The sequence below is a fragment of the Lithobates pipiens genome, unplaced genomic scaffold (assembly GCF_037356315.1).
Source record: "Lithobates pipiens isolate NorthernLeopardFrog02 unplaced genomic scaffold, aLitPip1_a1.2 Scaffold_8, whole genome shotgun sequence".
Lineage (NCBI taxonomy): Eukaryota > Metazoa > Chordata > Amphibia > Anura > Ranidae > Lithobates > Lithobates pipiens.
In genome coordinates, this window is record NW_027507903.1 from 451,910,366 (window position 1) to 451,932,756 (window position 22,391).

At 42.1% G+C, this 22,391-nt stretch overlaps 1 protein-coding gene across 3 annotated transcripts in view; it reads left to right on the plus strand.

Annotated features, from left to right (window-relative positions):
- SGCD (sarcoglycan delta) overlaps positions 1 to 22,391 on the plus strand; it is a 1,108,439-nt gene that overhangs the window by 794,879 nt on the left and 291,169 nt on the right. For all 3 annotated transcript variants that reach the window (XM_077468394.1, XM_077468393.1, XM_077468392.1), the window contains one exon: positions 17,545 to 17,730. In XM_077468394.1, coding sequence (XP_077324520.1) covers positions 17,545 to 17,730 — 186 coding nt within the window. The remainder of the gene's footprint in view (positions 1 to 17,544; positions 17,731 to 22,391) is intronic.

Consider the following 22,391-nt stretch of genomic DNA (forward strand, 5'->3'; position numbering starts at 1 on the left):
TCCTGCAAACTACTTGAGGTTTTATGTCAGGACTACAGCAGGGGTGCCCGCACAGACTCATAAAGGGAACCTGTTATAAGAGAAATGCAAAGGTTGCCATTGATGACTTTCTTATGGAAATACTATGTGCCTGGCTGTTTGCTCTGGTTAACTTCCTGGAAAAAAGCATGCAGCAAGTGAAGTAAAGTTCAATATAAGCATTCGATCTGTACATTTGTTCTGGATCAGAAAAGAGAGATTAGGCAAGCCAAAAGATCAGTATGACAACAAAGTAAGTAGCATTTTCAGAAGGAAAAGTTAGCATTGACAGCCTACATTTCCTTTAACCACTTACAGACCGCCGCACGCCCCGATATATGTCCTAACTTTGAAGAGGAATATCATTGTTATGGCTGCAACTAGCTGCCATAACCCCGGTATCCTTTTCTTTGGCCAGCGGTCCACTTTCCAACAAGAGTGATCTCTGTGGCGGATTCGCCGCAAGATCACTTTTATTGGTGGCGGAAGAGGGGGGCTCCCGCTGCCCTCCGCTGCAATCGGATGTTTACCCTTGCTGGGTATGGAGACGAGTGAGGGGAAGATGGCTGCACCCGTCTCCATACCTTTGCAAGGCGGAAGCGATGTCAAAATGTCACTTCCACCCATAGCTCTTAAAGAGCCATTTAAAAAAAAAAAAATTTAATGGCAATTTTTTGTTTTTGTTTTTTATTGCATTTTAGTGTAAATATGAGATCTGAGGTCTTTTTGACCCCCAGATGTCATATTTAAGAAGTCCTGTCATGCTTGTTTTTTTTTCTTTTACATGGGATGTTTACATTCCTTGTAATAGGAATAAAAGTGACACAATATTTTTTATTTAAAAGAACAGTGTAAAAAAAAAAAAGGTAAAATAAAGACAAAAAAAATATTATTTTTTTAAACGTTCCCCTGTCCTGCCCAGCTTGCGTGCAGAAGTGAATGCATAGTGGGAGTAGTGGCCACATATGAAAACGATGTTCAAACCATACATGTGAGGTATCACCTGTGATCGGTAGAGTGAGAGCAATAATTATAGAACTCCTCTGTAACTCAAAACATACAACCTGTAGCATTTTTTAAACGTCACCTATGGAGATTTTTAAGGGTAAAAGTTTGTAGCTATTCCAATTTTGAAGCGTAACATGTTGGGTATCAATTCACTTTCACAATATAAAAAAAAATTGGGCAAACTTTACTGTTCTTATTTCTTAATTCCAAAAAGTGTATTTTTTCCAAAAAAAGTGCGCTTGTAAGACCAAATGCGGTATGACAGAAAGTATTGCAGCGACTGACATTTTATTTTCTAGGGTGTTAGAATTTTTTTTTATAATGTTTGGGGGTGCTAAGTAATTTTCTAGCAAAAAAAACAACAGTTTTTAAACAACAAATCTCAAAAAGAGCCTCGGTCCTTAAGTGGTTAAAACTGAACTGCATGATTTTGTAAAGGGAGTAGGGGAATAAGGTACAAAGCCTCATTCACACTGCCCACACGCTAAACTCTGTGTTTTTAGCCTGCAGGCAGCTGTCAGTTTTTGTCTGCAGTGAGTCGTGGTGAGGGTCCGTGTGATGCACATTTCAGTGCATCTGATCTTTACTATTACAGATAATAATATGCTTAAAACAGTGGTAAACCGCCACAAAAAAATTGAATAATTCAGCCCGCTGCAGATTTACATTATGATAAACCTGGAGTCCTCCAAGCGCAGCATCACAGCTCCCCATCGCTTCCATCTTCCCCCGGTCTTCCTTCTGGATTCGCAGGCTCTGGCGGTATGAATGGCCGGGGCTGCAATGATGTCACGAGTGGAAGCCCCGGCACGGAGCTCTGAAGTTACCTCATTGGTATACTGTCCCTTCAGAGCGCATGCCCCGGTAAGGCCACTGGCTGCATCCCGTGTGAATATCTCCTAAACTGTGCAAGTTTAGGAGATATTTACTGTATCTACAAGTAAGCCCTGTAGGCTTACCTGTAGGTACAAGTAAAAAAGTGGACTTTACTTCCACTTTTGGAAAAATCTATACAGTATGACATGATGCTAGACATACTGTAAAATAGGTATTGTGTTTAGATTGCTTTTTCTTAATGTTCCAGGTGAGAACTATGGGGGTTATTTACGAAAAGGCAAATCCACTTTGCACTACAAGTGCAAACTACAAGTGCAAAGTGCACTTGGAAGTGCAGTCGCAATAAATCTGAGGGGTAGATCTGAAATGAGGGGAAGCTCCACTGATTTTATCATCCAATCATGTGCAAGCTAAAATGCTATTTTTTATTTTCCTTGCATGCCCCCCTCGGATCTACAGCGACTGCACTTCCAAGTGCACTTTGCACTTGTAGTGCAAAATTGATTTGCCTTTCGTAAATTACCCCCTATGGCCCCTTTCACACGTGCGGACCGTATGTCCATATTTCATCCATCCGTTTTCAGATGAAATACGGACATGCATGCATCCCTGTTGGATAGCGGGTGTTAGCGGATGAACATCCGCTGACACACGATATCATCCATCCCCGCTATGGTCTTAATTCTGCAGATGGAAGAAAATCCTATTTTTCTATTCGCCTGCAAAGTGGATCGGATGAATATGGACAGACGATCCATTTTCATCCGATCCCCCATAGAGGAGAGCGGAAATCTGACAGGGCGGTCCCTGCACAGTGTGCAGGGACTGCCCTGTCATCCACCGGCTCAGCGGGGATCAATGGAGCGATCCCCGCGGAGCAAGCAGATGTTCACGGGGCGGATCATTACGGATCCGTCCCGTGTGAAAGGGGCCTAAGACTTCAAACCCCTGCATGTTCCTAGTTCTCAAACCTCAGTGACAGCTTGAGGTCTTCACTAGTAATCAGAAGGTCTTCACTAGTAACCAGAAACCAATCAGCATGACTCCTGACCATGTGAATACCATCACAGGTATGACATGGTGATCACACTGCTTTGTTTTTGTGCAAACCTGCTGGCTCATTGCACTGCAGCTGTTAAAAGACAAAACAGTGTTATAAACAAAAAAATTATTAAAAAATGTCCTGTACATTTGTATACTTTGTATAATTGTCAGCTTATATATATATATATATATATATATATATATATATATATATATATACAAGAGGAGGGTATTTATTAAAGTATTGTACCAAAAAAAAAAAACATCATACGTCAGTAATAAAAAACTATGTAAAAACTATTATGTTATGCGAATCAGTCATAGAGTTATTGCCAAATGAACTGAAACATGCTAACGCTGCTGAATTTTGTCTAGGCATCCATGCACCAAAGACCTCTGACCATAAAAAGGTTAAAGAATGTCCGTCAATCTTTTATTGCTGTCTGTGTCACCGTTAGTGACATCTCTGTTTACTTAATACCAGGAGAAGTAAAGACAGTCTCTCCAACAAAAAGCTAGACAGCAATAAAAATATTGTATTAGTATAATGGAAAAGAAAGTATAGAAATGTTTCTCAATAGGGGCACAAGCAGTAAAAAAAAATCCGAAATATGAAGGGGCTAGACACACAAAGTAAAATAATCTTTCAACATGCTAATGATAAGGATCTGCCTTCGAATTGGCGAAACATACTTCCTGTCCTGGTGACAGAACACATAGTAAAAGGAAATTACCCCAGTTGAGACTTGGGCTGGCCATATGCTGGTAGAGTTTTGATTGAATATTCATACAAAAATTCTGATCAGCTATTTGATGACTTGGAAAATTTAGTTTTTAAAAAAATAAGTATTTTTTTTCTCCAGATTGATACTTACCTAGGTGGATGCAGCATCGGTACGCTGCATCTGTCCCCCACTGGCTCTAACACTGAGAACCGAGTGATCAAACAGCGCTGATCCCTCAGTTCTCACAGCTCCTTGAGCAGAGAGCTGCTGACTGTCAGTCACAACTCTGCTCTACCCCCACCTCTGGAGCGATGGGCTGTGAAGGGGTGGAGCAGTCGGCTCCGGCTCCCAACGGCTCACTGAGAGCCTGAGCTGGGTGTCGGTCCAGGGATCTGGGTGGATCTTGAATCTATGGTCGTGATGATGCTGAGCCTGGACCAGCTCTGTGATGTCAGCAGAGTGTGGACTTCAGACCGCTCTGCTGAAAACGGGTCACAGGAGTGCAAAACGAACCGCTCTCTTGTGACCATAGGAAAAGTACAGCCAAACAAGCTTTGGCTGTACTTCTCCTTTAACATTCAATTTTGGAGAGAATGAACGTTCCCAAACGAAAACCACATTCACTGTTGGAAATGCGACTGAATTTTGCTTAAAAAAAATTGATTTGCCCCACCAACCATCAAAAAAATTACATGAATGTTGTTAAAGTCTTGAATTAAAAACTGCAAGTAGGCAAAATATTTATAGCAGAAGAGATATGCATATGCACAACTCAGTTTACAATCCGGCAAAGGTCCTGGGTGCCGGGGTAGTAGCACTGGCCAATGAAGGCGGCTGCATCCCAGCACCCAGAAGAGCCGGGTAGAAGATGCAAGTGCTGGCAATGGACCTTGGACCTTGGAAGGAGAGATAGATACTGTGAACATTGATTAGGCTTATATATATATAAAAAAAAAAAAAGTTCAAACTAAATTTCACCAGTGTATGGCCAGCTTAAGGGCTCATGTAGATAGGTAGATAGGGCTCATTGGCCAGTGCTGGATGTCCCATTTGCAGGAGTGATGTCATCCAGCACTGGCCAATGAGGACGGCTGCATTCCAGCACCCAGAAGAAGCCGGGGAGAAGATGCAAGCGCAGGCAAGGGACCTCAGATCTTTGAAGGAGAGGTAGGTACTGTGGACATTGATTACACTTAAAATAAATAAATAAAACGCTCAAAAAAAAATTCACCAGTTAAAGGGCTCATGTAGATAGGTACATAGGGCTCATTGGCCAGTGCTGGATGACATCACTCCTGCCCATGTGCATTAGTGATGTCATCCAACACTGGCCAATGAAGACGACTGCATCCCAGCACCCAGAAGAAGCCGGGTAGAAGATGCAAGCGCCGGCAAGGGACCTCAGACCTTGGAAGGAGAGATAGATACTATGAACATTGATTAGGCTTATATATATATATATATATAAAAAAAAGTTCAAACAAAATTTCACCAGTGTTTGGCCAGCTTAAGGACTCATGTAGTTAGGGCTCATTAGCCAGTGCTGAATGACATCACTCCTGCCCATGTGCATTAGTGATGTCATCCAGCACTGGCCAATGAAGACGGCTGCATCCCAGCACCCAGAAGAAGCTGGGGAGAACATGCAAGCGCAGGCAAGGGACCTCAGACTTTGAAGGAGAGGTAGGTACTGTGGACATTGATTACGCCTATAAAAAAATAAAAACATTCAAACAAAATTTCACCAGTGTATGGCCAGCTTAAGGGCTCATGTAGATAGGTGTTCGCTGGTAATAATCTGCCATTGTTGCCAGGGAAGGACCTAGCTCCATGCACAGGGTGTGTAGAGCTATGGCCAGCAGGGCCAGTGATTCTGAATGCTCACAAATTGGACATTTATTTGCGGCCATAGCACAGAGTGCTGCTGTGTTCCGATGCGGATATTAGCAAACAACAGAAATCTGACAGCGGTTCACTTTGTACACACGGTCGGAAATTCCAACGGAAAAGGTCCAATCGGATTAAATTGACGGAAAATCCGATCGTGTATGAGCTCTATCGAACTTTTTCAGGATCTCAAATTTTCAGACAAAAAAATCCAATCAGACATTTTCTGATCCTTTGTAGAGAACTCCGATCAGACAAAGTGCTACGCATGCTCAGATCAAATTACGAGACCAAAGCTATTGGCGACTAGGCTCAACGTAGTCCCGTCGTAACAAACGAACGTCATCACGTTCCGAACGATTGGATTTTCCGACAACTTTGTCCGACTGTGTGTATGCAACACCAGTTTAGGTCAAAATCCGTCTGAAAAAATCAGACGGATTTTGTGGTTGGAATGTCCGACCGTGTGTACAGGGCAAAAGCCTTCCGTATTCTCTCCAAAGCTAAAAAAAAAGTCTGGAGTTCCGCTTTAAGATAAACTGATTTGATGTTTACTTCATCACATAGCATTGTTTGTTGTATACCAGTGGCAAGTCACATCTTCAAACAAAAAGAATCCCAGAATGTGAGACTGTTTCAGAGAACAGATTATCAGTCACAGGGAAAAACAGGACACATAGGCATTGAACAATGTCACAAGTGGATAATCGGCTTATCGTTCCTCATATCAATCTCTTAACTATGCTCACTTTTAAAGTGCCGCTTTCATTTTTTAATCCCTCTCCTGACATTTAAAGCTATATTCCACTGTAACCAACCCACACAGCACTCAAATGAAACGACGGATCTACCTCTAAAAAAACACTGAATGCTATTTTCGGTACTTTTCTGCTGTGTCCATGGAAACTGTCCCCTGTAAGTACAAGTGCATTTTTTGGAAAACCTGCAGCTTCGTTCCGCTCCCTACCCCATCATCAGCAGACAGAATAATGCCCCAGTACTCAAACTGGCTTTGAGGAAGGAACTAGGACAGGTTTGTATAGAGACGATCTACAGTCAGTTATAATAGCTGCTATTCGTATTCCTTTATTGATGATAAAGACTCAGGGGACTGAGGATTGCAATGTTTGAGCTAAAAATATAGTTTCACTTATGTGAGTAGCAGCTGCTTTGCCAAATAAAAAAAAAAAGTGGCACATACAGAAATGTAAAAAAAAAAAAAAGTTAAGGTTGATCAAGACTCTACGGGCCCATTAACACCAAAAAATACCTTTGCCGTATAATAATCTTTATTACATCTCTAGGCTAAACAAGAGGGGGGGACACCTAAATGCCATTTATGTCAGCTCATAAGTAAACCTTGCGTAATTTTACTTTTTTTTTTAATGTATACATTTTATTTTGACCTTCAGCAAAGCATTCATAACAGATAGCAAAAAGATAGCCTCCAATTCAAAAAGACATATAACAATGACTGGAGTCCACACGGGAGAATTTTAAACTGTTAAAAGTAAATATCTTGCCTGAGATAAGTCATTCACCACTACCTGACCATTATACGTCATTATACGGCGGCAGGTTGGCCCGTTCCCGTGAAACGCAGTAGCTGTACGTCAGTCCGCTTTACATAGTTACATAATTACATAGTTAGTCAGGTTAAAAAAGACACAAGTCCATCTAGTTCAAACATAAAAAAAAAATTGCTAAAATAAAAAATTTCATATAATCCCATATACCCAATCCTATACCCACAGTTGATTCAGAGGAAGGCAAACCCCAACCCCCCATGTGAATCGCTGTAGCTGTACGTCAGTTCGCTTTACATAGTTACATAATTACATAGTTAGTCAGGTTAAAAAAGACACAAGTCCACCTAGTTCAACCATAAAAAATAAAAAAATTGATAAAATTAAAAATATCATATAATCCCATATACCCAATCCTATACCCACAGTTGATTCAGAGGAAGGTGAACCCCCCCCCCCCCCCCAATTTGCTACAGCAGGGGAAAAAATTCCTTTCCGATCCCAGAGAGACAATCAGATTTTTCCTGGATCAACTTTACCTATAAATGTTATTATGCAGTTACTGTATTTATTGGCGTATAACACGTGCCGGTGTATAACACGCACCCCGTTTAGGAGAGAATTTTAAGGAAAAAACTTAAATTTAAATGCCCATCAATGCAGCCTTATCAGTGTCCATCTGAAGCCTTGTCAGCGTCATTTGCAGCCTTGTCATGCAGCCTGTCCTCATTGCAGCCTTGTCATGCAGCCTGTCCATCATTGATGTCAGCTAATGTTTTTAACTGGAAGTTTTTGGTGGCTTTCGGCCACTCTCGGACCTTCTCGGCGGCTTTCGGCCGCCGTGGCCCTTCTCGATGGCTTTCGGCCACCTCGGCCCTTCTCGGCGGCTTTCGGCTGCTCTCTGCCCTTCCCGGCGGTTTTCAGCCACCGAGAAGGTCCGAGAGCGTCCGAAAGCCGCCCAGGCGGCCAAAGGTCCAAAAATCGTGCGGAAATCGCGGAGGATCGCCGTATAACACGCACCCGCGATTTTCCCCTCATTTTAAGGGGGAAAAAAGTGCATGTTATACGCCGATAAATATGGTATATTATGTACATTTAGGAAAGAATCCAGTCCTTTCCTAAAGCAATCTACTGAGCTGGCCAGAACCACCTCTGCAGGAAGTCTATTCCACATTTTTACAGCTCTTACTGTGAAAAACTGTTCGTATTTGGAGATGATCTAGGCGTAAAGAGTGCCCCCATGTCCTCTGTGTTGAGCGTAAAGTGAATAACTCACCAAGTTTACAGCTATAGCAGGCAGGTGCCTGTTGCGTTGCGGGGAGAGCTGGTGCATATGGCCGGCTGCGGCGATGTACGCCGGCCACCCGCGTTCACTCAATGGAGAGCCAGAACGGGGTTCTGTCAATGTAAACAAACAGATCCCCATTCTGTCAGGGGAGTAGAGCGTGATAGTCTGTTCCTAGTGATTAGGAACAGCGATCTCTCTCCTCCTCCAGTCTGTCCCCTCCCTCCACAGTTAGAAACACCTCCCAGGGAACACATTTAACCCCTTGATCACCACTAGTGCTAACCCCTTCCCTGCCAGTGTCATTTATACAATAATCAGTGCATTTTTATAGCACTGATCGCTGTATAAATGTCACTGGTCCCAAAAAAGTGTCAAAAGTGTCCGATCTGTCCACCGCAATGTCGCAGTCCCGCTAAAAATTGCAGATCACCGCCATTACTAGTTTAAAAAATAATTATAATAAAAAGGCCTTAAATCTATCCCCTATTTTGTAGATGCTATAACTTTGCCCAAACCAATCAATATATGCTTTTTGCGTTTTTTTTTTTTTTTTTTTTTTTACCAAATATATGTAGAATACATATTGGCCTAAATTGATGAAGACATTTTTTACATTTTTTTGACTATTTATTACCGCAAAATGTAAAAAATATTGCTTTCTTTTTTTCAAAATTGTCGTTTTTTTTTTTGTTTATAGCGAGAAAAAAAAAAAACGCAGAGGTGATCAAATACCACCAAAAGAAACTCTATTTGTGGGAAAAAAAAGAACGTAAATTTTGTTTGAGTACAGTGTCGCACAACCGCACAGTTGTCAGTTAAAGCGACGCAGTGCCATATCGCAAAATATGGCCTGGTCATTAAGAGGTAAAATATTTCAGTCCTTATGTGAACTTGATTTGAAAATTGGACGACAGATCTTCAGTTTTTTGGGGGGGGGGGGGGGTTTGCATGCTAGTCACATATTGAACATGAAGAGTTTAGTAAAGTTATGTACCTTTTTAAACTTGCATTAAATTTGTACATTATTTGAATAAACTTTTATCCGTTAAAAAAAAGTTATAAAAATTCTCATACGACAGAATACAAATTCGGAAGTGATGTCATCTGTTGTAGTGTATTTCTATTGTATTTTCAAATGACAACTGTACTGATTAAAGGAAAATCGTACAATCTGGTACCGTACGAGAAAACATTTTGTGCTTGTCCTATCAGATAATATCGGATAAACTGTTGTGATTTGCTCTCGAAAGCTGTGTACTAATGATCCGATTATAGTATGATCGCTTTGAAAGCAGTATTTTTCATACAATTTTCAGATTGTGTGTATGGGCCATAAGGCTCCATTTACACTTGTACGACTCCAAAGTTGCGCCGACTTTGGAGGGCAACTTTGATGCAACTTTGACACAACTTTGGATGGGTGCAACTTGGATACGACTTTGGCGTTGACCAGTGATAATGGACAACTGTTGCACACAAGTTGCATTGTATAACATTCCGGCATGACTTTCATGCAACTTCTGAGGGTTAACATTGAAGACTATGGCCCTCAAGTTGCATGAAAGTCGAACCAAAGTAGTGCATGAACTACTTTGAAATTGCTGCAACTTTAGGTCGTGCTAATATGAATGGTTATCATTGGAAAACATGGGGAACAACTTGTCATGCAACTTTGATGTCCAAAGTTGCATGACAAGTCACACAAGTGTGAATGGAGCCTTAGGCCCCTTTCACATTTGTATGACTTGTCCTACGACTTGGGACTGCAAAGTCGCATGACAAGGCATTCCCCATGATTTCCAATGACAACCATTCATATTAGCACGACTTCAAGTCGCTCCGACTTTGATGTGAGTTACACAGGTATTCCCTGAAATTGAAGAAAACTTTGAAGTCGCGGTAGTGTGAAAGGGGCTATTTACACTTGTCTCACACTTGTCGCCCGACTTTGGAGTGCAACTTTGATGCAACTTTGGATAGGTGCGACTTGGATGTGACCCACTGTTGCACTACTGTTGCATGTAAAACATTCAAGTATGACTTTTGAGGGTTAACATTGAAGTCTATTGCTCTCAAGTTACAGGAAAGTCGGACCAAAGCAGTGCATGAACTACTTTGAATTTGCTGTGACATTAAAGTGATACTCTATTAAAATAACAAACATGTTATACTTACCTGCTTTGTGCAGTGGTTTTGCACAAAGCAGTCCGGATCCTCCTCTTCTTGGGTCCCTGGCTGGAGCTCCTGGTCCCACCCTCCTGTTAAGTGCCCCAGAGTAAGCAGCACCCGAGCTGAGCTGCAGCTCCATGCATCCATTCAGACACGGAGCTGCAATTCAGCCCTGTCCCTTCTCTCTCCTGATTGGCTAACTGAGTTTGATTGACAGCAGCAAGAGCCAATGGCGATGGCGGTGGTGACGTGTTCACTTGATAAAGGGATTGGATAACTTTATCCACAGTTGAATAATAGAGTTTGCCATTTGACCATTATGGTCCATTTAAGACTGCTTTTTTCTGGACTGTTTATTTATATATAATTTTTTTTTTCAGTATTTGTTATATCAATCACTGTAGCAGCGCAACACATCTTTATTTTGTGGAATAATCAGCTTGTAAAAGGAGAGTACCAGGTTGGGTATTCGCATTTGTTACTATGGGGGTTATTTACGAAAGGCAAATCCACTTTGCACTAAAAGTGCACTTGGAAGTGCAGTCGCTCTAAATCTAAGGAGTACATCCGAAATGAGTGGAAGCTCTGCTGATTTTATCATCCAATCATGTGCAAGCTAAAATGCTGTTTTTTATTTTACTTGCATGTCCCCGTCAGATCTACAGCGACTTTACTTCCAAGTGCACTTTCAGTGCAAAGTGGATTTTCCTTTAGTAAATAACCCCCTATGTATGTACACTGGGGATTGGACACCATTTTGTGGTGTTTATATTATGTTTAGAAGGCTTACTATGGGCCACTTTGGACATTGGGGGTTATTTACTAGGGTTTGGTTTGGTAAGGATTTTCCTTTAGTAAATAACCCCCAATGTCCAAAGTGGCCCATAGTAAGCATTCTAAACATAATATAAACACCACAAAATGGTGTCCAATCCCCAGTGTACATACATAGGGGGTTATTTACTAAAGGAAAATCCACTTTGCACTGAAAGTGCACTTGGAAGTAAAGTCGTTGTAGATCCGAGGGAGACATGCAAGGAAAATAAAAAAACAGCATTTTAGCTTGCACAAAATTGGATGATAAAATCAGCAGAGCTTCCACTCATTTCAGATCTACCCCTTAGATATAGAGCGACTGCACTTCCAAGTGTACTTGCAGTGCAATGTGGATTTGCCTTTAGTAAATAACCCCCATAGACTTCATCTAGGCTGTCTTCAGCAGTATAATGCATTTAGCTGCTACTGTACATTAAAACCACAGAAAATATTAAAGTATGTGAACTAATTTAATTCTGTTTAGCCACTTTTATAATTCACACGTGCCCCCCTACTGCATAGCCAACAAGGGGACAATATTGTGTACTATTTCCACTTTGTAGGGCCCTAAGTCATCCGCATGCTCATTGGATCATAACAATCATCAGATGGCTTATTTACCGATAAGACCGCAGGCAGAAGAGACCAACCTGACAGAATCGCAAATCTTCTAACTTGTCAAACATTTCAATTGTATGTATTTCATTTGTACATGTAGCTATTTATCTGGCATTTCAACGCCATCATTTAAAGTTCAAGTGTTTTACTGCCTGTAGTCATTAATAATTTAGTGTGTGGTATACATCAGTTATTCCATCAGGAATACCCTTACATTCCATCTGTGAGAAGAAGCTCTGTCATAAGGACCACAAAGGGTTTGTGGTGTGTTTATTAGATAGAAGAGCTTTCTATTCGTAACATCAGTTAGTAGCAAAGATATAGATCTATAGGGTGCAGGTTCAAGTGGATCTTTATTTTACTTGGGGATAAGAATAATAAATGCTTTAGAGATAAATGGTGAGAGTGTGGAATTTGCATATATACTGTACTCAGGGCTGGATTAACGTAGGGGCTATCGGAGCTGCAGCTCCAGGCCCCTACCTTAATATAGGCCCAGCCACCCAAAAAGGTTATGGAAAGCAATGGGCCAACGGGAAGAAATCTCCCCTGATGGGCCCTGCATTCCACATGCCCCGCCTGGGCAGGGTGGTGGGATTGATAATGGGCACTGCATGAGCAGTCCTAACAGAAGCCTGGGGCACGCCAATGCAGGGCTCTTACAGAAGTCTGGGGCTTCCATAGAGTTAGGCCTGCGCAGCTGCACTCTTTCAGCTCAGAATGCACGCCAATGCATGGCCCTTACAGAAACTTGGCAAATCAAATGCCAGGCTTCCCTAGTGTTATGCCTGTGCGGCTGCGCACTTCTGAGTTTGGGCGCATGCCAGCAAAGGCTCTTGGAAAGCAGAAGGGTGCCCAGTAAAAGGCCCACTAAAATCCTCAGCACCAAGCACGTGATGCTATTAATCCAGCCCTGACTGTACTTTCTCTAAAGCCATGAGGCAAGGGGCTCTGTGTAGGTAGCATAAAACTCAACTGGTAAAGTGATATCAAAGGTACAAAAAAAAATGTACTTACTTGCTCAGTCCTAATCCTCCTCTTCTTGGGTTCCCCGCCAGCGCTCCTGGTTCCTCCTCCCTGCTGAGTGTCCCTATAGCAAACACCTTGCTATGGGGGCATTCGTTTGGGCTTGCTCCCGAGCCCCACTCTATGTGTCCATAAGAAATGCAGAGTAGGGTTTGACCCTGCCCCCCTCCGCTCCCTCCTCACTGACTGTGATTGACAGGCTCTGAGCCAATGAGGAGGGAGAAAGGCGGGTGAGACTTTGCTCTTGTGCACATCGCTGGATGGAGATTGGATCAGATAAGTATTAGGGGGGCTCCGGGGGAAGTTGCATACTGAGGTTTTTTGCCTTCATGCATTCTATGCCTTTACAACCACTTAAGCCCTCAGTGCAGGAGCCTTAGGCTGGATTCACACCTATGCATTTTTAGTGCTTTTTGCATTTTGCAGATTTGCCCAACAGGACGTGTTCCATAGGAAACCATGTTAAATGGACTGTAGTGCAAATCTGCAAAATGCAAAAGCACTAAAAATGCATAGGTGTGAATCAGGCCTTAGATGGTTTCCATCTCTATAAATGTGTTGTGTTCCATAAATTACTTATGTATATTGTAGGGAAGTGGAGTGGAAAGTGAACCAATTCGGATTGGGCTAAGTTGCAGTCTTGTGCTGATATACCACCCCATGCCCTGTTGAATTGGTGAAGGGGGCTGGGACCCCTTACATGTTTTCTTAAAGCAGAACATTACCCATAACAACATGATGGAAAATGCATCCCTTAGCAAGGAGCATATATTCCACATTAATAATCATGCTACCAAAATTAGTGTGTGCCCCCAGAATGGTTCCTGTTTCTTCTTGCTGGAGGCTGCCATTTTTTTAAAACCCAAAGCCCCAGCAGTAAATCATAAAGCGGAACCAAACCTATCAATTTATTGGTTTCAGAAAACATATATATTATATACATATATATATATATTACATACATCTGATTATACATATAACATTATATTCCGGGAATGCTGGGATTGCTAACTGTCACATTTTCTTTTGTCCTCAACCAAACTGTCAAACCATTAAATGACTGGTGTCATACCTGATCACATGTGCACAGTTGCAGATCCCAGCACATCACAGAGCACAGTTGCAGATCAAACAGAAGCAGCTTCCTTGACTGCATAGGATAGGAGAGTTTAATTTTGCTTAACCACCTCGCGCCCGCCCTATAGCTGAATGACGGCCGTAGGGCAGGCGCGTTCGTCCGGGAGGCCGTCCCTGGACGTCCTAATGTTTACTTCCGCAATACGCGCCGCCTCGGGCGCGCATCGCGGAAGTTCTGTGTTCGCCGTGTCCCCCGGGGACAGGCAAACACAGATCGCTGTAAACGGCCAATCACAGCGGCCGTTTACAGCGCGATCGGCGTGTCCAATGGGAGATGATCTCATATGTAAACATATGAGATCATCTCTCAGCGCCGCTCTCCCTCCTCACACAGACCGAGTGTGAGAGGGGAGAGATGAACGGCTGCAGCGGCAACCGTTCTGCTTTCCTTAGTTTTGATTAAAAAAAAAAAAGTAAAAAATAAAAGTGCCACCCTCCCCCAGCAGTGCCATCCATCCTCCCCCAGCAGTGCCATCCATCCTCCCCCAGCAGTGTCATCCATCCTCCCCCAGCAGTGCCATTCATCCTCCCCCAGCAGTGCCATCCTGCCCCAGTGCCACCTGCCCCCAGTGCCATTTGTCCCCAGTGCCATCTGTCATCAGTGCCACGTATAAGTGCCATCTGTCATCAGTGCCACGTGTCATCAGTGCCACATAGTGCCATCTGTCATCAGTGCCACGTATTAGTGCCATCTGTCATCAGTGCCACGTATCAGTACCATTTGTCATCAGTGCCACCTGTCAGTGTCACGTGTCATCTGTTGTCAGTGTCACGTGTCATCAATGCCACTTATCAGTGCCATCTGTCATCAGTGTCACGCGTCATTGGTGCCATGTATTAGTGCCATCTGTCATCGGTGGCACGTATTAGTGCCACGTATTAGTGCCATCTGTCATCAGTGCCACGTATTAGTGCCACGTGTCTTCAGTGCCACGTATTAGTGCCACGTGTCATCAGTGCCACGTATAAGTGCCATCTGTCATCAGTGCCACATATTAGTGCCATCTGTCATCAGTGCCACGTGTCATCAGTGCCACGTATAAGTGTCATCATTGCCACGTATCAGTGCCATCTGTCATCAGTGTCACGTGTCATTGTCCTGGTGCTTCAAAAGTGTAATAAATAGTCAACAAGTTAGATGTGTAATTTATGTTCCTAGAACACATGATGGCGCTCCCTGCATGTTGGGCCTCTCTATGTGGCCAGGCTGTGAAAAAGTCCCACACATGTGGTATTGTAATACTCAGGAGGAGTAGCAGAATTTTTTTGGGGGTGTCATTTGTGGTATACACATGCCATGTGAGAGAAATAACCTATTACAATGACAATTTTGTGGAGAAAAAAAAAATGAAAAATCTTAATTTTGCAAAGAATTGTGGGAAAAAAATGACAACATCAAAAAGCTCACTATGCCTCTTACTAAATACCTTGGAATGTCTACTTTCCAAAAAGGGGTCATTTGGGGGGTATTTGTACTTTCCTGACTTGTTCGGGTCACAAGAAGTGAGATAGTCCACCAGTACATCAGATGTGATCAATTTTGTGCGATTCGCACCACAGCTTGTAGACTCTCTAACTTTCACAAAGACCAAATAATATCCACTAATTTGGGTTATTTTTACCAAAGATATGTAGCAGTATAAATTGTGGCCAAAATTTATGAAGAAAAATTAATAATTTGCATAATTCTGTCACAGAAACAAAGAAATATGCGTTTTTTTTCAAAATTTTCGGTCTTTTTTCATTTATAGCGCAAAAAAAGAAAAACCCCAGAGGTGATCAAATACCACCAAAAGAAAGCTCTATTTGTGGGAAAAAAAGGACAAAAAATTTATTTGGGTACAGTGTTGCATGACTGAGTAATTGTCATTCAAAGTGTGAGAGCACCGAAAGCTGAAAATTGGTCTTGGCAGGAAGGATGTTTAAGTGCCCAGTAAGCAAGTGGTTACAGGCTGTCAGCAGATCGGCCTCTACAAACTCGGCAATGCCTAAAAATATCTAAAAACAGAGAGCAACTGAGCATATACAGAGCAGAGTGAAAAAATTACTGGAGTTTAACCCCCCTGGCGGTGTTCCTGAGTCTGGCTCGGGGTGGAAGTTTTATACCAAAAGCAGTAACCCCGAGCTAGACTCGCGACCGCATCGCTGTATGCAGGAGGAGGTTTACTTACCTTCTCCCTTGGATCCAGCGATGTCCCCCCGCTGTACGAGCGGCTCGTCCTCCGCACGATTCATCACGGAGCCGATCTCCGTTCCCTGCGAGCGTTGCGACGCACAGGGACAGAGATCGGCGCCAAATTCAAAAAGTGAAACACACAGTATACATACAGTATAATGTAATCTTACAGATTACATTGCTGTATGTAATTATTTCACATCCTCTTTGTCCCTAGTGGTCTGCCCAGTGTCCTGCATGCAGTTTTATATTATAAAAACGGTTCTTTATGCTTGGAAACTGGAGATTGTCCATAGCAACCAAACTGTCACTTTACATCAAAAATGGTTTTAGACCAGCTAGAAAACAGCGATAATAAATTGGAATCACTCGCAGAATTGAGCGATAGCGATTTGTGGGGAGATCCGTCATCAAACACTGAAAAGTAATGACAGTGACAATTCTGCAACTGAGCAAATTTCAGTGTTTTTGATTTGATTACATTATTGAATATTTTTTATTATTGTTATATTATTATTTGGCATAATTATTTATAGTTATTTGTTATATTATAATTTATGATTTCATTTTTCAAACTTTATCATACCCGGGATGTCTGCTAGACTCTGGTTTGGACAGATTTAAGTGAGTTATTCCTAAGAATTAAAGGACTACAATATAAAACGCCAAATTTTCATGCAAAATAATTGTACCGCTTCTAGCACCTAAAATCTGAAGTAATCGTACCGCCACGGAGGTTAAACAGCATAGGCACTTATTTTTAATGTTTTACATCTGCAAAAGACCAGCCTGAAGTTATCTAGCAGGAATTTCATTTCTGTCTACTTTAAATACTAATAGAGGAAAAGCGAAAAGGTCAGGGCTGGCAAAGAGTGGGTTGATTGGTGCTGGCCATCTTTCAACCTAAAGGAGGATTGGCATGGGAGTAGACTTTCCACAGGGCACAGCGCCAGATACAAGGTGAGTATTGAATCAAAAGCTTATTTAAAGTAAAAACAACTAAATCTGGAGCTTTGCTTTAAGTGGGCAAAAGAAGAATAGAATAGTTTATCATTTAAAAAAAATGCACATGGCCTTAGGTAACCTGATTATTATTGTTGTTATTACTCTGGCTGGAGTTCTTTTTTAAATATAGCATTATACTTTTTAAGGACCTATTTTAAAATACACTAGGTCTTTTTTTTTTTTTTTGAAATTCTGCTCCTGTCATTAATTCTGAGTAAGAAACTTCAAGAATTACAAGGTGTCTTTTCTGTGTGTTTGTTACAGATGCCTCAGGAACAGTATGCTCAGAGGAGCACGCTCTCCAGCAGCGAGGGACCCCATGTCTACAAGGTGGGGATATATGGCTGGAGGAAGCGATGCCTGTACTTCTTCGTTCTGCTCCTCATGATACTTATCCTGGTGAACCTCGCCATGACCATCTGGATACTCAAAGTCATGAACTTTACTATTGTAAGTAACCATGGTAACCAGACTGTAGAGCAAGAGCTGGCAGTGAGCGTGTTAAGGAGGGGGTAGAGGGCGTCCTTTTTACCTCTATAAAAATATAGATCTATTCCTTTGTGCTAGTATGTTTTATAAAGCTGCATGATTTATTGTTTTTAGCCTCAGTCTATTATCTCAGACTTTTTATTAATTGTAATCCTATCTATGAATCAGCATCTATTGTTTTTTTTTTTTTTTTTTTTTTTATTGACGGTACGTGGGTTGTAATTAACATAAAAAGGCTTCAGACCTGCATACACAGTTCTCTTTATAAGTTTTTGAGCTCTATCATGCAAAACTGCTCCGATAAGCACATTGGGGTTTATTTACTAAAGGCTAATCCACTTTGCACTACAAGTGCACTTGGAAGTAAAGTCGCTGTAGATCTAAAGGGGACATGCAAGGAAAATAAAAAACAATATTTTTGCTTGTACATGATTGGATGATAAAATCAGCAGAGCTTCCCCTCATTTCAGATCTTCCCCTCAGATCTAAAGTGACTGCACTTCCAAGTGCACTTGTAGTGCAAAGTGCATTTGCCTTTAGTAAATCAACCCCATTGTTTCCTTTCCATTGTTGTATTTATAAAGACCTTTTATTGCATACAATATTCTCATGGTTGTCAGCAAAGTTTTTTATAATTCTGCGTACACACGACCGGACTTTCTGGCAGACTAGGTCCGAAGGGATTAGTCCGTCGGACAATCAGATCATGTGTAGGCTAGTCCGATCATTTTTCGAAAAAAAAATCTGGTGGACCTAGAAATAGAACATGTTTCAAATCTATCCGACGGACTCAATTCTGACGGACTAAAATCGGGAAAATAATTAGTCTGTGTGCTGGTCCAACAGACCAAATACGACGCAAGGGAAGCTATTGGCTACTGGCTATTGAACTTCCTTTTTTAGTCCCGTCTTACATCATCACATTCAAAATGAACGGACTTTCGAACGGACTTAGTCCGTTCGTGTGTGGGCAAGTCCGTTAGTCTGGAAAGTCCGTCAGAACTCCGCCGAAAGTCTATAGGGAAGACCGTCGGACCTAGTCTGCGGAAATTCTGGTCGTGTGTACGTGCCATTAGAGTGCACCCTTCTTTGAGTAATACAGTGTTTTCTCTAGTTCGAGGTTTTTAGGTTCCATAAACAAGACAAGAAGTGAGAGGAATTCTCCCAAAAGTGAGGTGACATCTCATTTTAGATGTTCCCATTGGATGGGCACCTTGTAATTTAAAATGATAAAAGCATAAAAATGCAGTGCTTTCCTTAGGAAACTACACCAAAGTGCACATAAAGTCCCTTTCCCTTTGGAAAAGACAGTCCTTGATAGGGTGAACAGGAACAGAGATCATGAGTAGAAACCCGCTAACCTTCAACATCAGCACACACGGCCTCTTAGCGAATATGGTTGACAACCCTATTACATCAGGTCAAATACACGCATTGGTAATCTCAAAGCAACTCCAAGAGCAGACCCTTTTCTCAGCCAACCCCTCGGGTATGCGTCCTTCATGATCCAAATAATCACGCCAGAAGTGTCTCTCCGGCAAGCAACCCACCACATGAGGTCCACAATGTATATGTCTCAATCCCAAGCAGCAATCGTTTCTGCTTGGGAAATAATTGCTGTTTGGGATTGAGACATATACTGTACATTGAGGACCTTGTGTGGTATGTCTCAGTCTGACACCTGACACAGGTTCTAACCCTTCAACACTCTTTCCAAGACTAAAATACATTTTGGCTAGAGATACACTTTAAAGTAACCCTGTCACCACAGAGTCACTTGTACACAATGGGAACCCTGTAAAAAATATATATATATATTGTGTGCATCGTACTGCTTTGATTTTTTGCTGCTGCTGCAAGTATTTTGCACTTCTGAATGTGTGGAATACCTGATCTCTGCCACACATTGTTGTTCTTTTGACCAGCTTGTATGTCTCTACAGCATGTGCAAGCCAATAGGAGGAACCACAACATGTGTTAGGGGGGGCAGGTATTCTACCCATCTAAAAGGGTCAAATATTTGCCCCAGCCTGGGAGAAGCAATGCAACAGCTTTTCTAAAACATGAGCCATTGAGAAAGTAATGCCGTCTATACACACGGTCGGACTTTCCGGCAGAAAAAATCAGATGGAATCTTTTCATCGGATATTCCGATTGTGTGTGGGCCTTATCTGACTTTTTTTTCCGAAAAAATTCTGACGGACCTAGAAATAGAACATGTTTTAAATCTTTCTGACGGAATCAATTCCTGTCAGGAAAAACCATCCGTCTGTATGCTGTTCCGACGGACCAAAAAACGACGCATGGGCAGCTATTGGCTACTGGCTATTGAACTTCCTTTTTCTAGTCCCGTCATACTTGTTGTACATCACCACGTTCTAGACGATCAGACTTTGGTGTGATCGTGTGTAGGCAAAACCGTTTCAGCGGAACTCCATCGGAACTCAACGGAAAACCCGGTCGTGTGTACGTGGCATTAGTGTATTGCCTCTTCTTTTACTAAGTTCTCGTTGTGTACAAGTGCCCCTGTGGTGGCAGGGTCACTTTAAAGTGCATACTAGGCAAAGTTTACAGGTCCATTTTACAGCGTCATTTGCAATTTTTCACCCTTTTCTCAGAATCCCAATTTCCCACTATAGCCAGGAGCAATACCTGCTACTGGAAAAAATGGAGCCAAGCTCAACTCAGTTAAAAGGTTATATTAAACTCCAGTTGCCAACCGATCATTTTGAAGCTTTGCAGTTGCATTTTTTCATTCTTTGCTCAGTTTGCATCACCCGGGTTTGTAACAGGTCTACTTTGTCTTGTCATTAAAAAGTTGCTTTTTCAATTTTCTGGTCCTTTATGGAAAACAGCGGGAACTGAAATTTTACCGTCGAAAGAAGAAGAGGGGAGGTTATCATAGGCCACAGGCTTCTTGGAGTATAGACGGGATTTTATTTTAGCGCAGAAATCTCACTTGGAAAGTAACTGTCATGTAGAAACAGCAGGAAGCCCAGTTGGAAAGTCAGTAGGGGCCGCAGGAGGCGCAGTTATAGAAGAGATGTGCAGCAGGAGGTTGAGCAGGGTTACAATATAGAAGGAGGCTACAGTATGTTACACAGAATAAGTTAAATAGGGAAGGTGGGGAGTAATTTCTTACCATGAACTTTTTTACTGTACAGAGAATTTCTGTTTATAACAAGAACTTAGGTTTTAGTTATATATACAGGTACAGCATCTGTTATAGCTTCAAATCTTTGAAAAAGTTTGAATTCTTTACCGTGTCTTCTATATGTGGGAATGTCATCTTGTGTGGCATCGTAGGAACACAATAGGAAAAGGTTCTCCCTTATACAATACAAATATGATCTCTTTTCAGCTAGCCAGTACAAAAGCCTAACACAACAGTTTCAAAAGTTTTGGTTAAAAACCGAGGATTTTGTTGCATACATTTGCAATACATGTGAAGCCGCACAATTAGTTCTCTAACACTAGTTTGGACTTTCTTAACCAGGGAGGTTGTGTGTAACCCTAGAGTTTGAGGTTGCTAGAGATTCCTTGAGAGGTAGCAGCTTGTTCTGTATTATTGTGTCTGCATAGTTGTGGTACAAAGCCACTCGGCAAACCCAGCAGCATGGGATCAGTGGGGCTGGTCTTGTTTTTCATGTAAGTAACCACTAACACCAAAGGTTATGTTAGCTGTCTTCAAGGGTGGCATTCTCACTGATCGACAATGTAGGGAGCATTTTTCCTATCGATCACAAAAGCAACAGGGCATTCTTTTCACAGCAGGGTAAGGGGGGTCATCTTCCACTGGCACAAGTGTGGTAATGCTAATATACCATGAGCTGTAGATATAAGCATTTTTAGCATAGGTTGTCTAAGCCCTTCTACACACGGTCGGACATTCCGACAACAAAATCCGTCAGATTGTGTCCGACGGATTTTGTCCGAAACTGTTGCATACACACAGTCGGACAAAGTTGTCAGAAAATCCGATCGTACTTAACGTGATGACGGTATTTCATTAGGACGGGACTACGTTCAGGCTATTAGCCAATAGCTTTGGTCTAGGAATTTGATCTGAGCATGCGTGGCACTTTGTCCGATCGGAATTCTCTACACATGATCGGACAAAGTCCGATCGGATCCTGTTGTCGGAAAATTTTATAGCCCAGCTGGAAAACTTGGTCCGTCGGATACTCCGACGGAAACAGTCCGATGGAGCCCACACACGGTCGGATTATCTGACAACACGGTCCTATCGGACATTGTCCATCGGAATGTCCGACCGTGTGTACAAGGGCTAAGACCTTAAAATTATTTCCACAGTAAAAGTTTGAGAAAGGCTACCTTTTCTGAGTTACCAATTTGGGACATAAATACTGTATACAGCAATGCTTAAAATAAGATCAAATATGCAGTGGAGGCAGTTCTATGCTCTTTAAGGCCCGTCTGCAGGCAATATTGAAATCCCCAACATATTTTCCAAAATTTACTGGTGGTAATCAATCCACTTGAGGAACCTTCAGCTTGCCCATACATGGTTCGAAGCTCTGCAGGTTCCTGCTAAACCACCCGAGATTCAAACGGCCTATAACCAGCGTTAGTGCTACAGAAGAAACTTTAGCATCCAACAC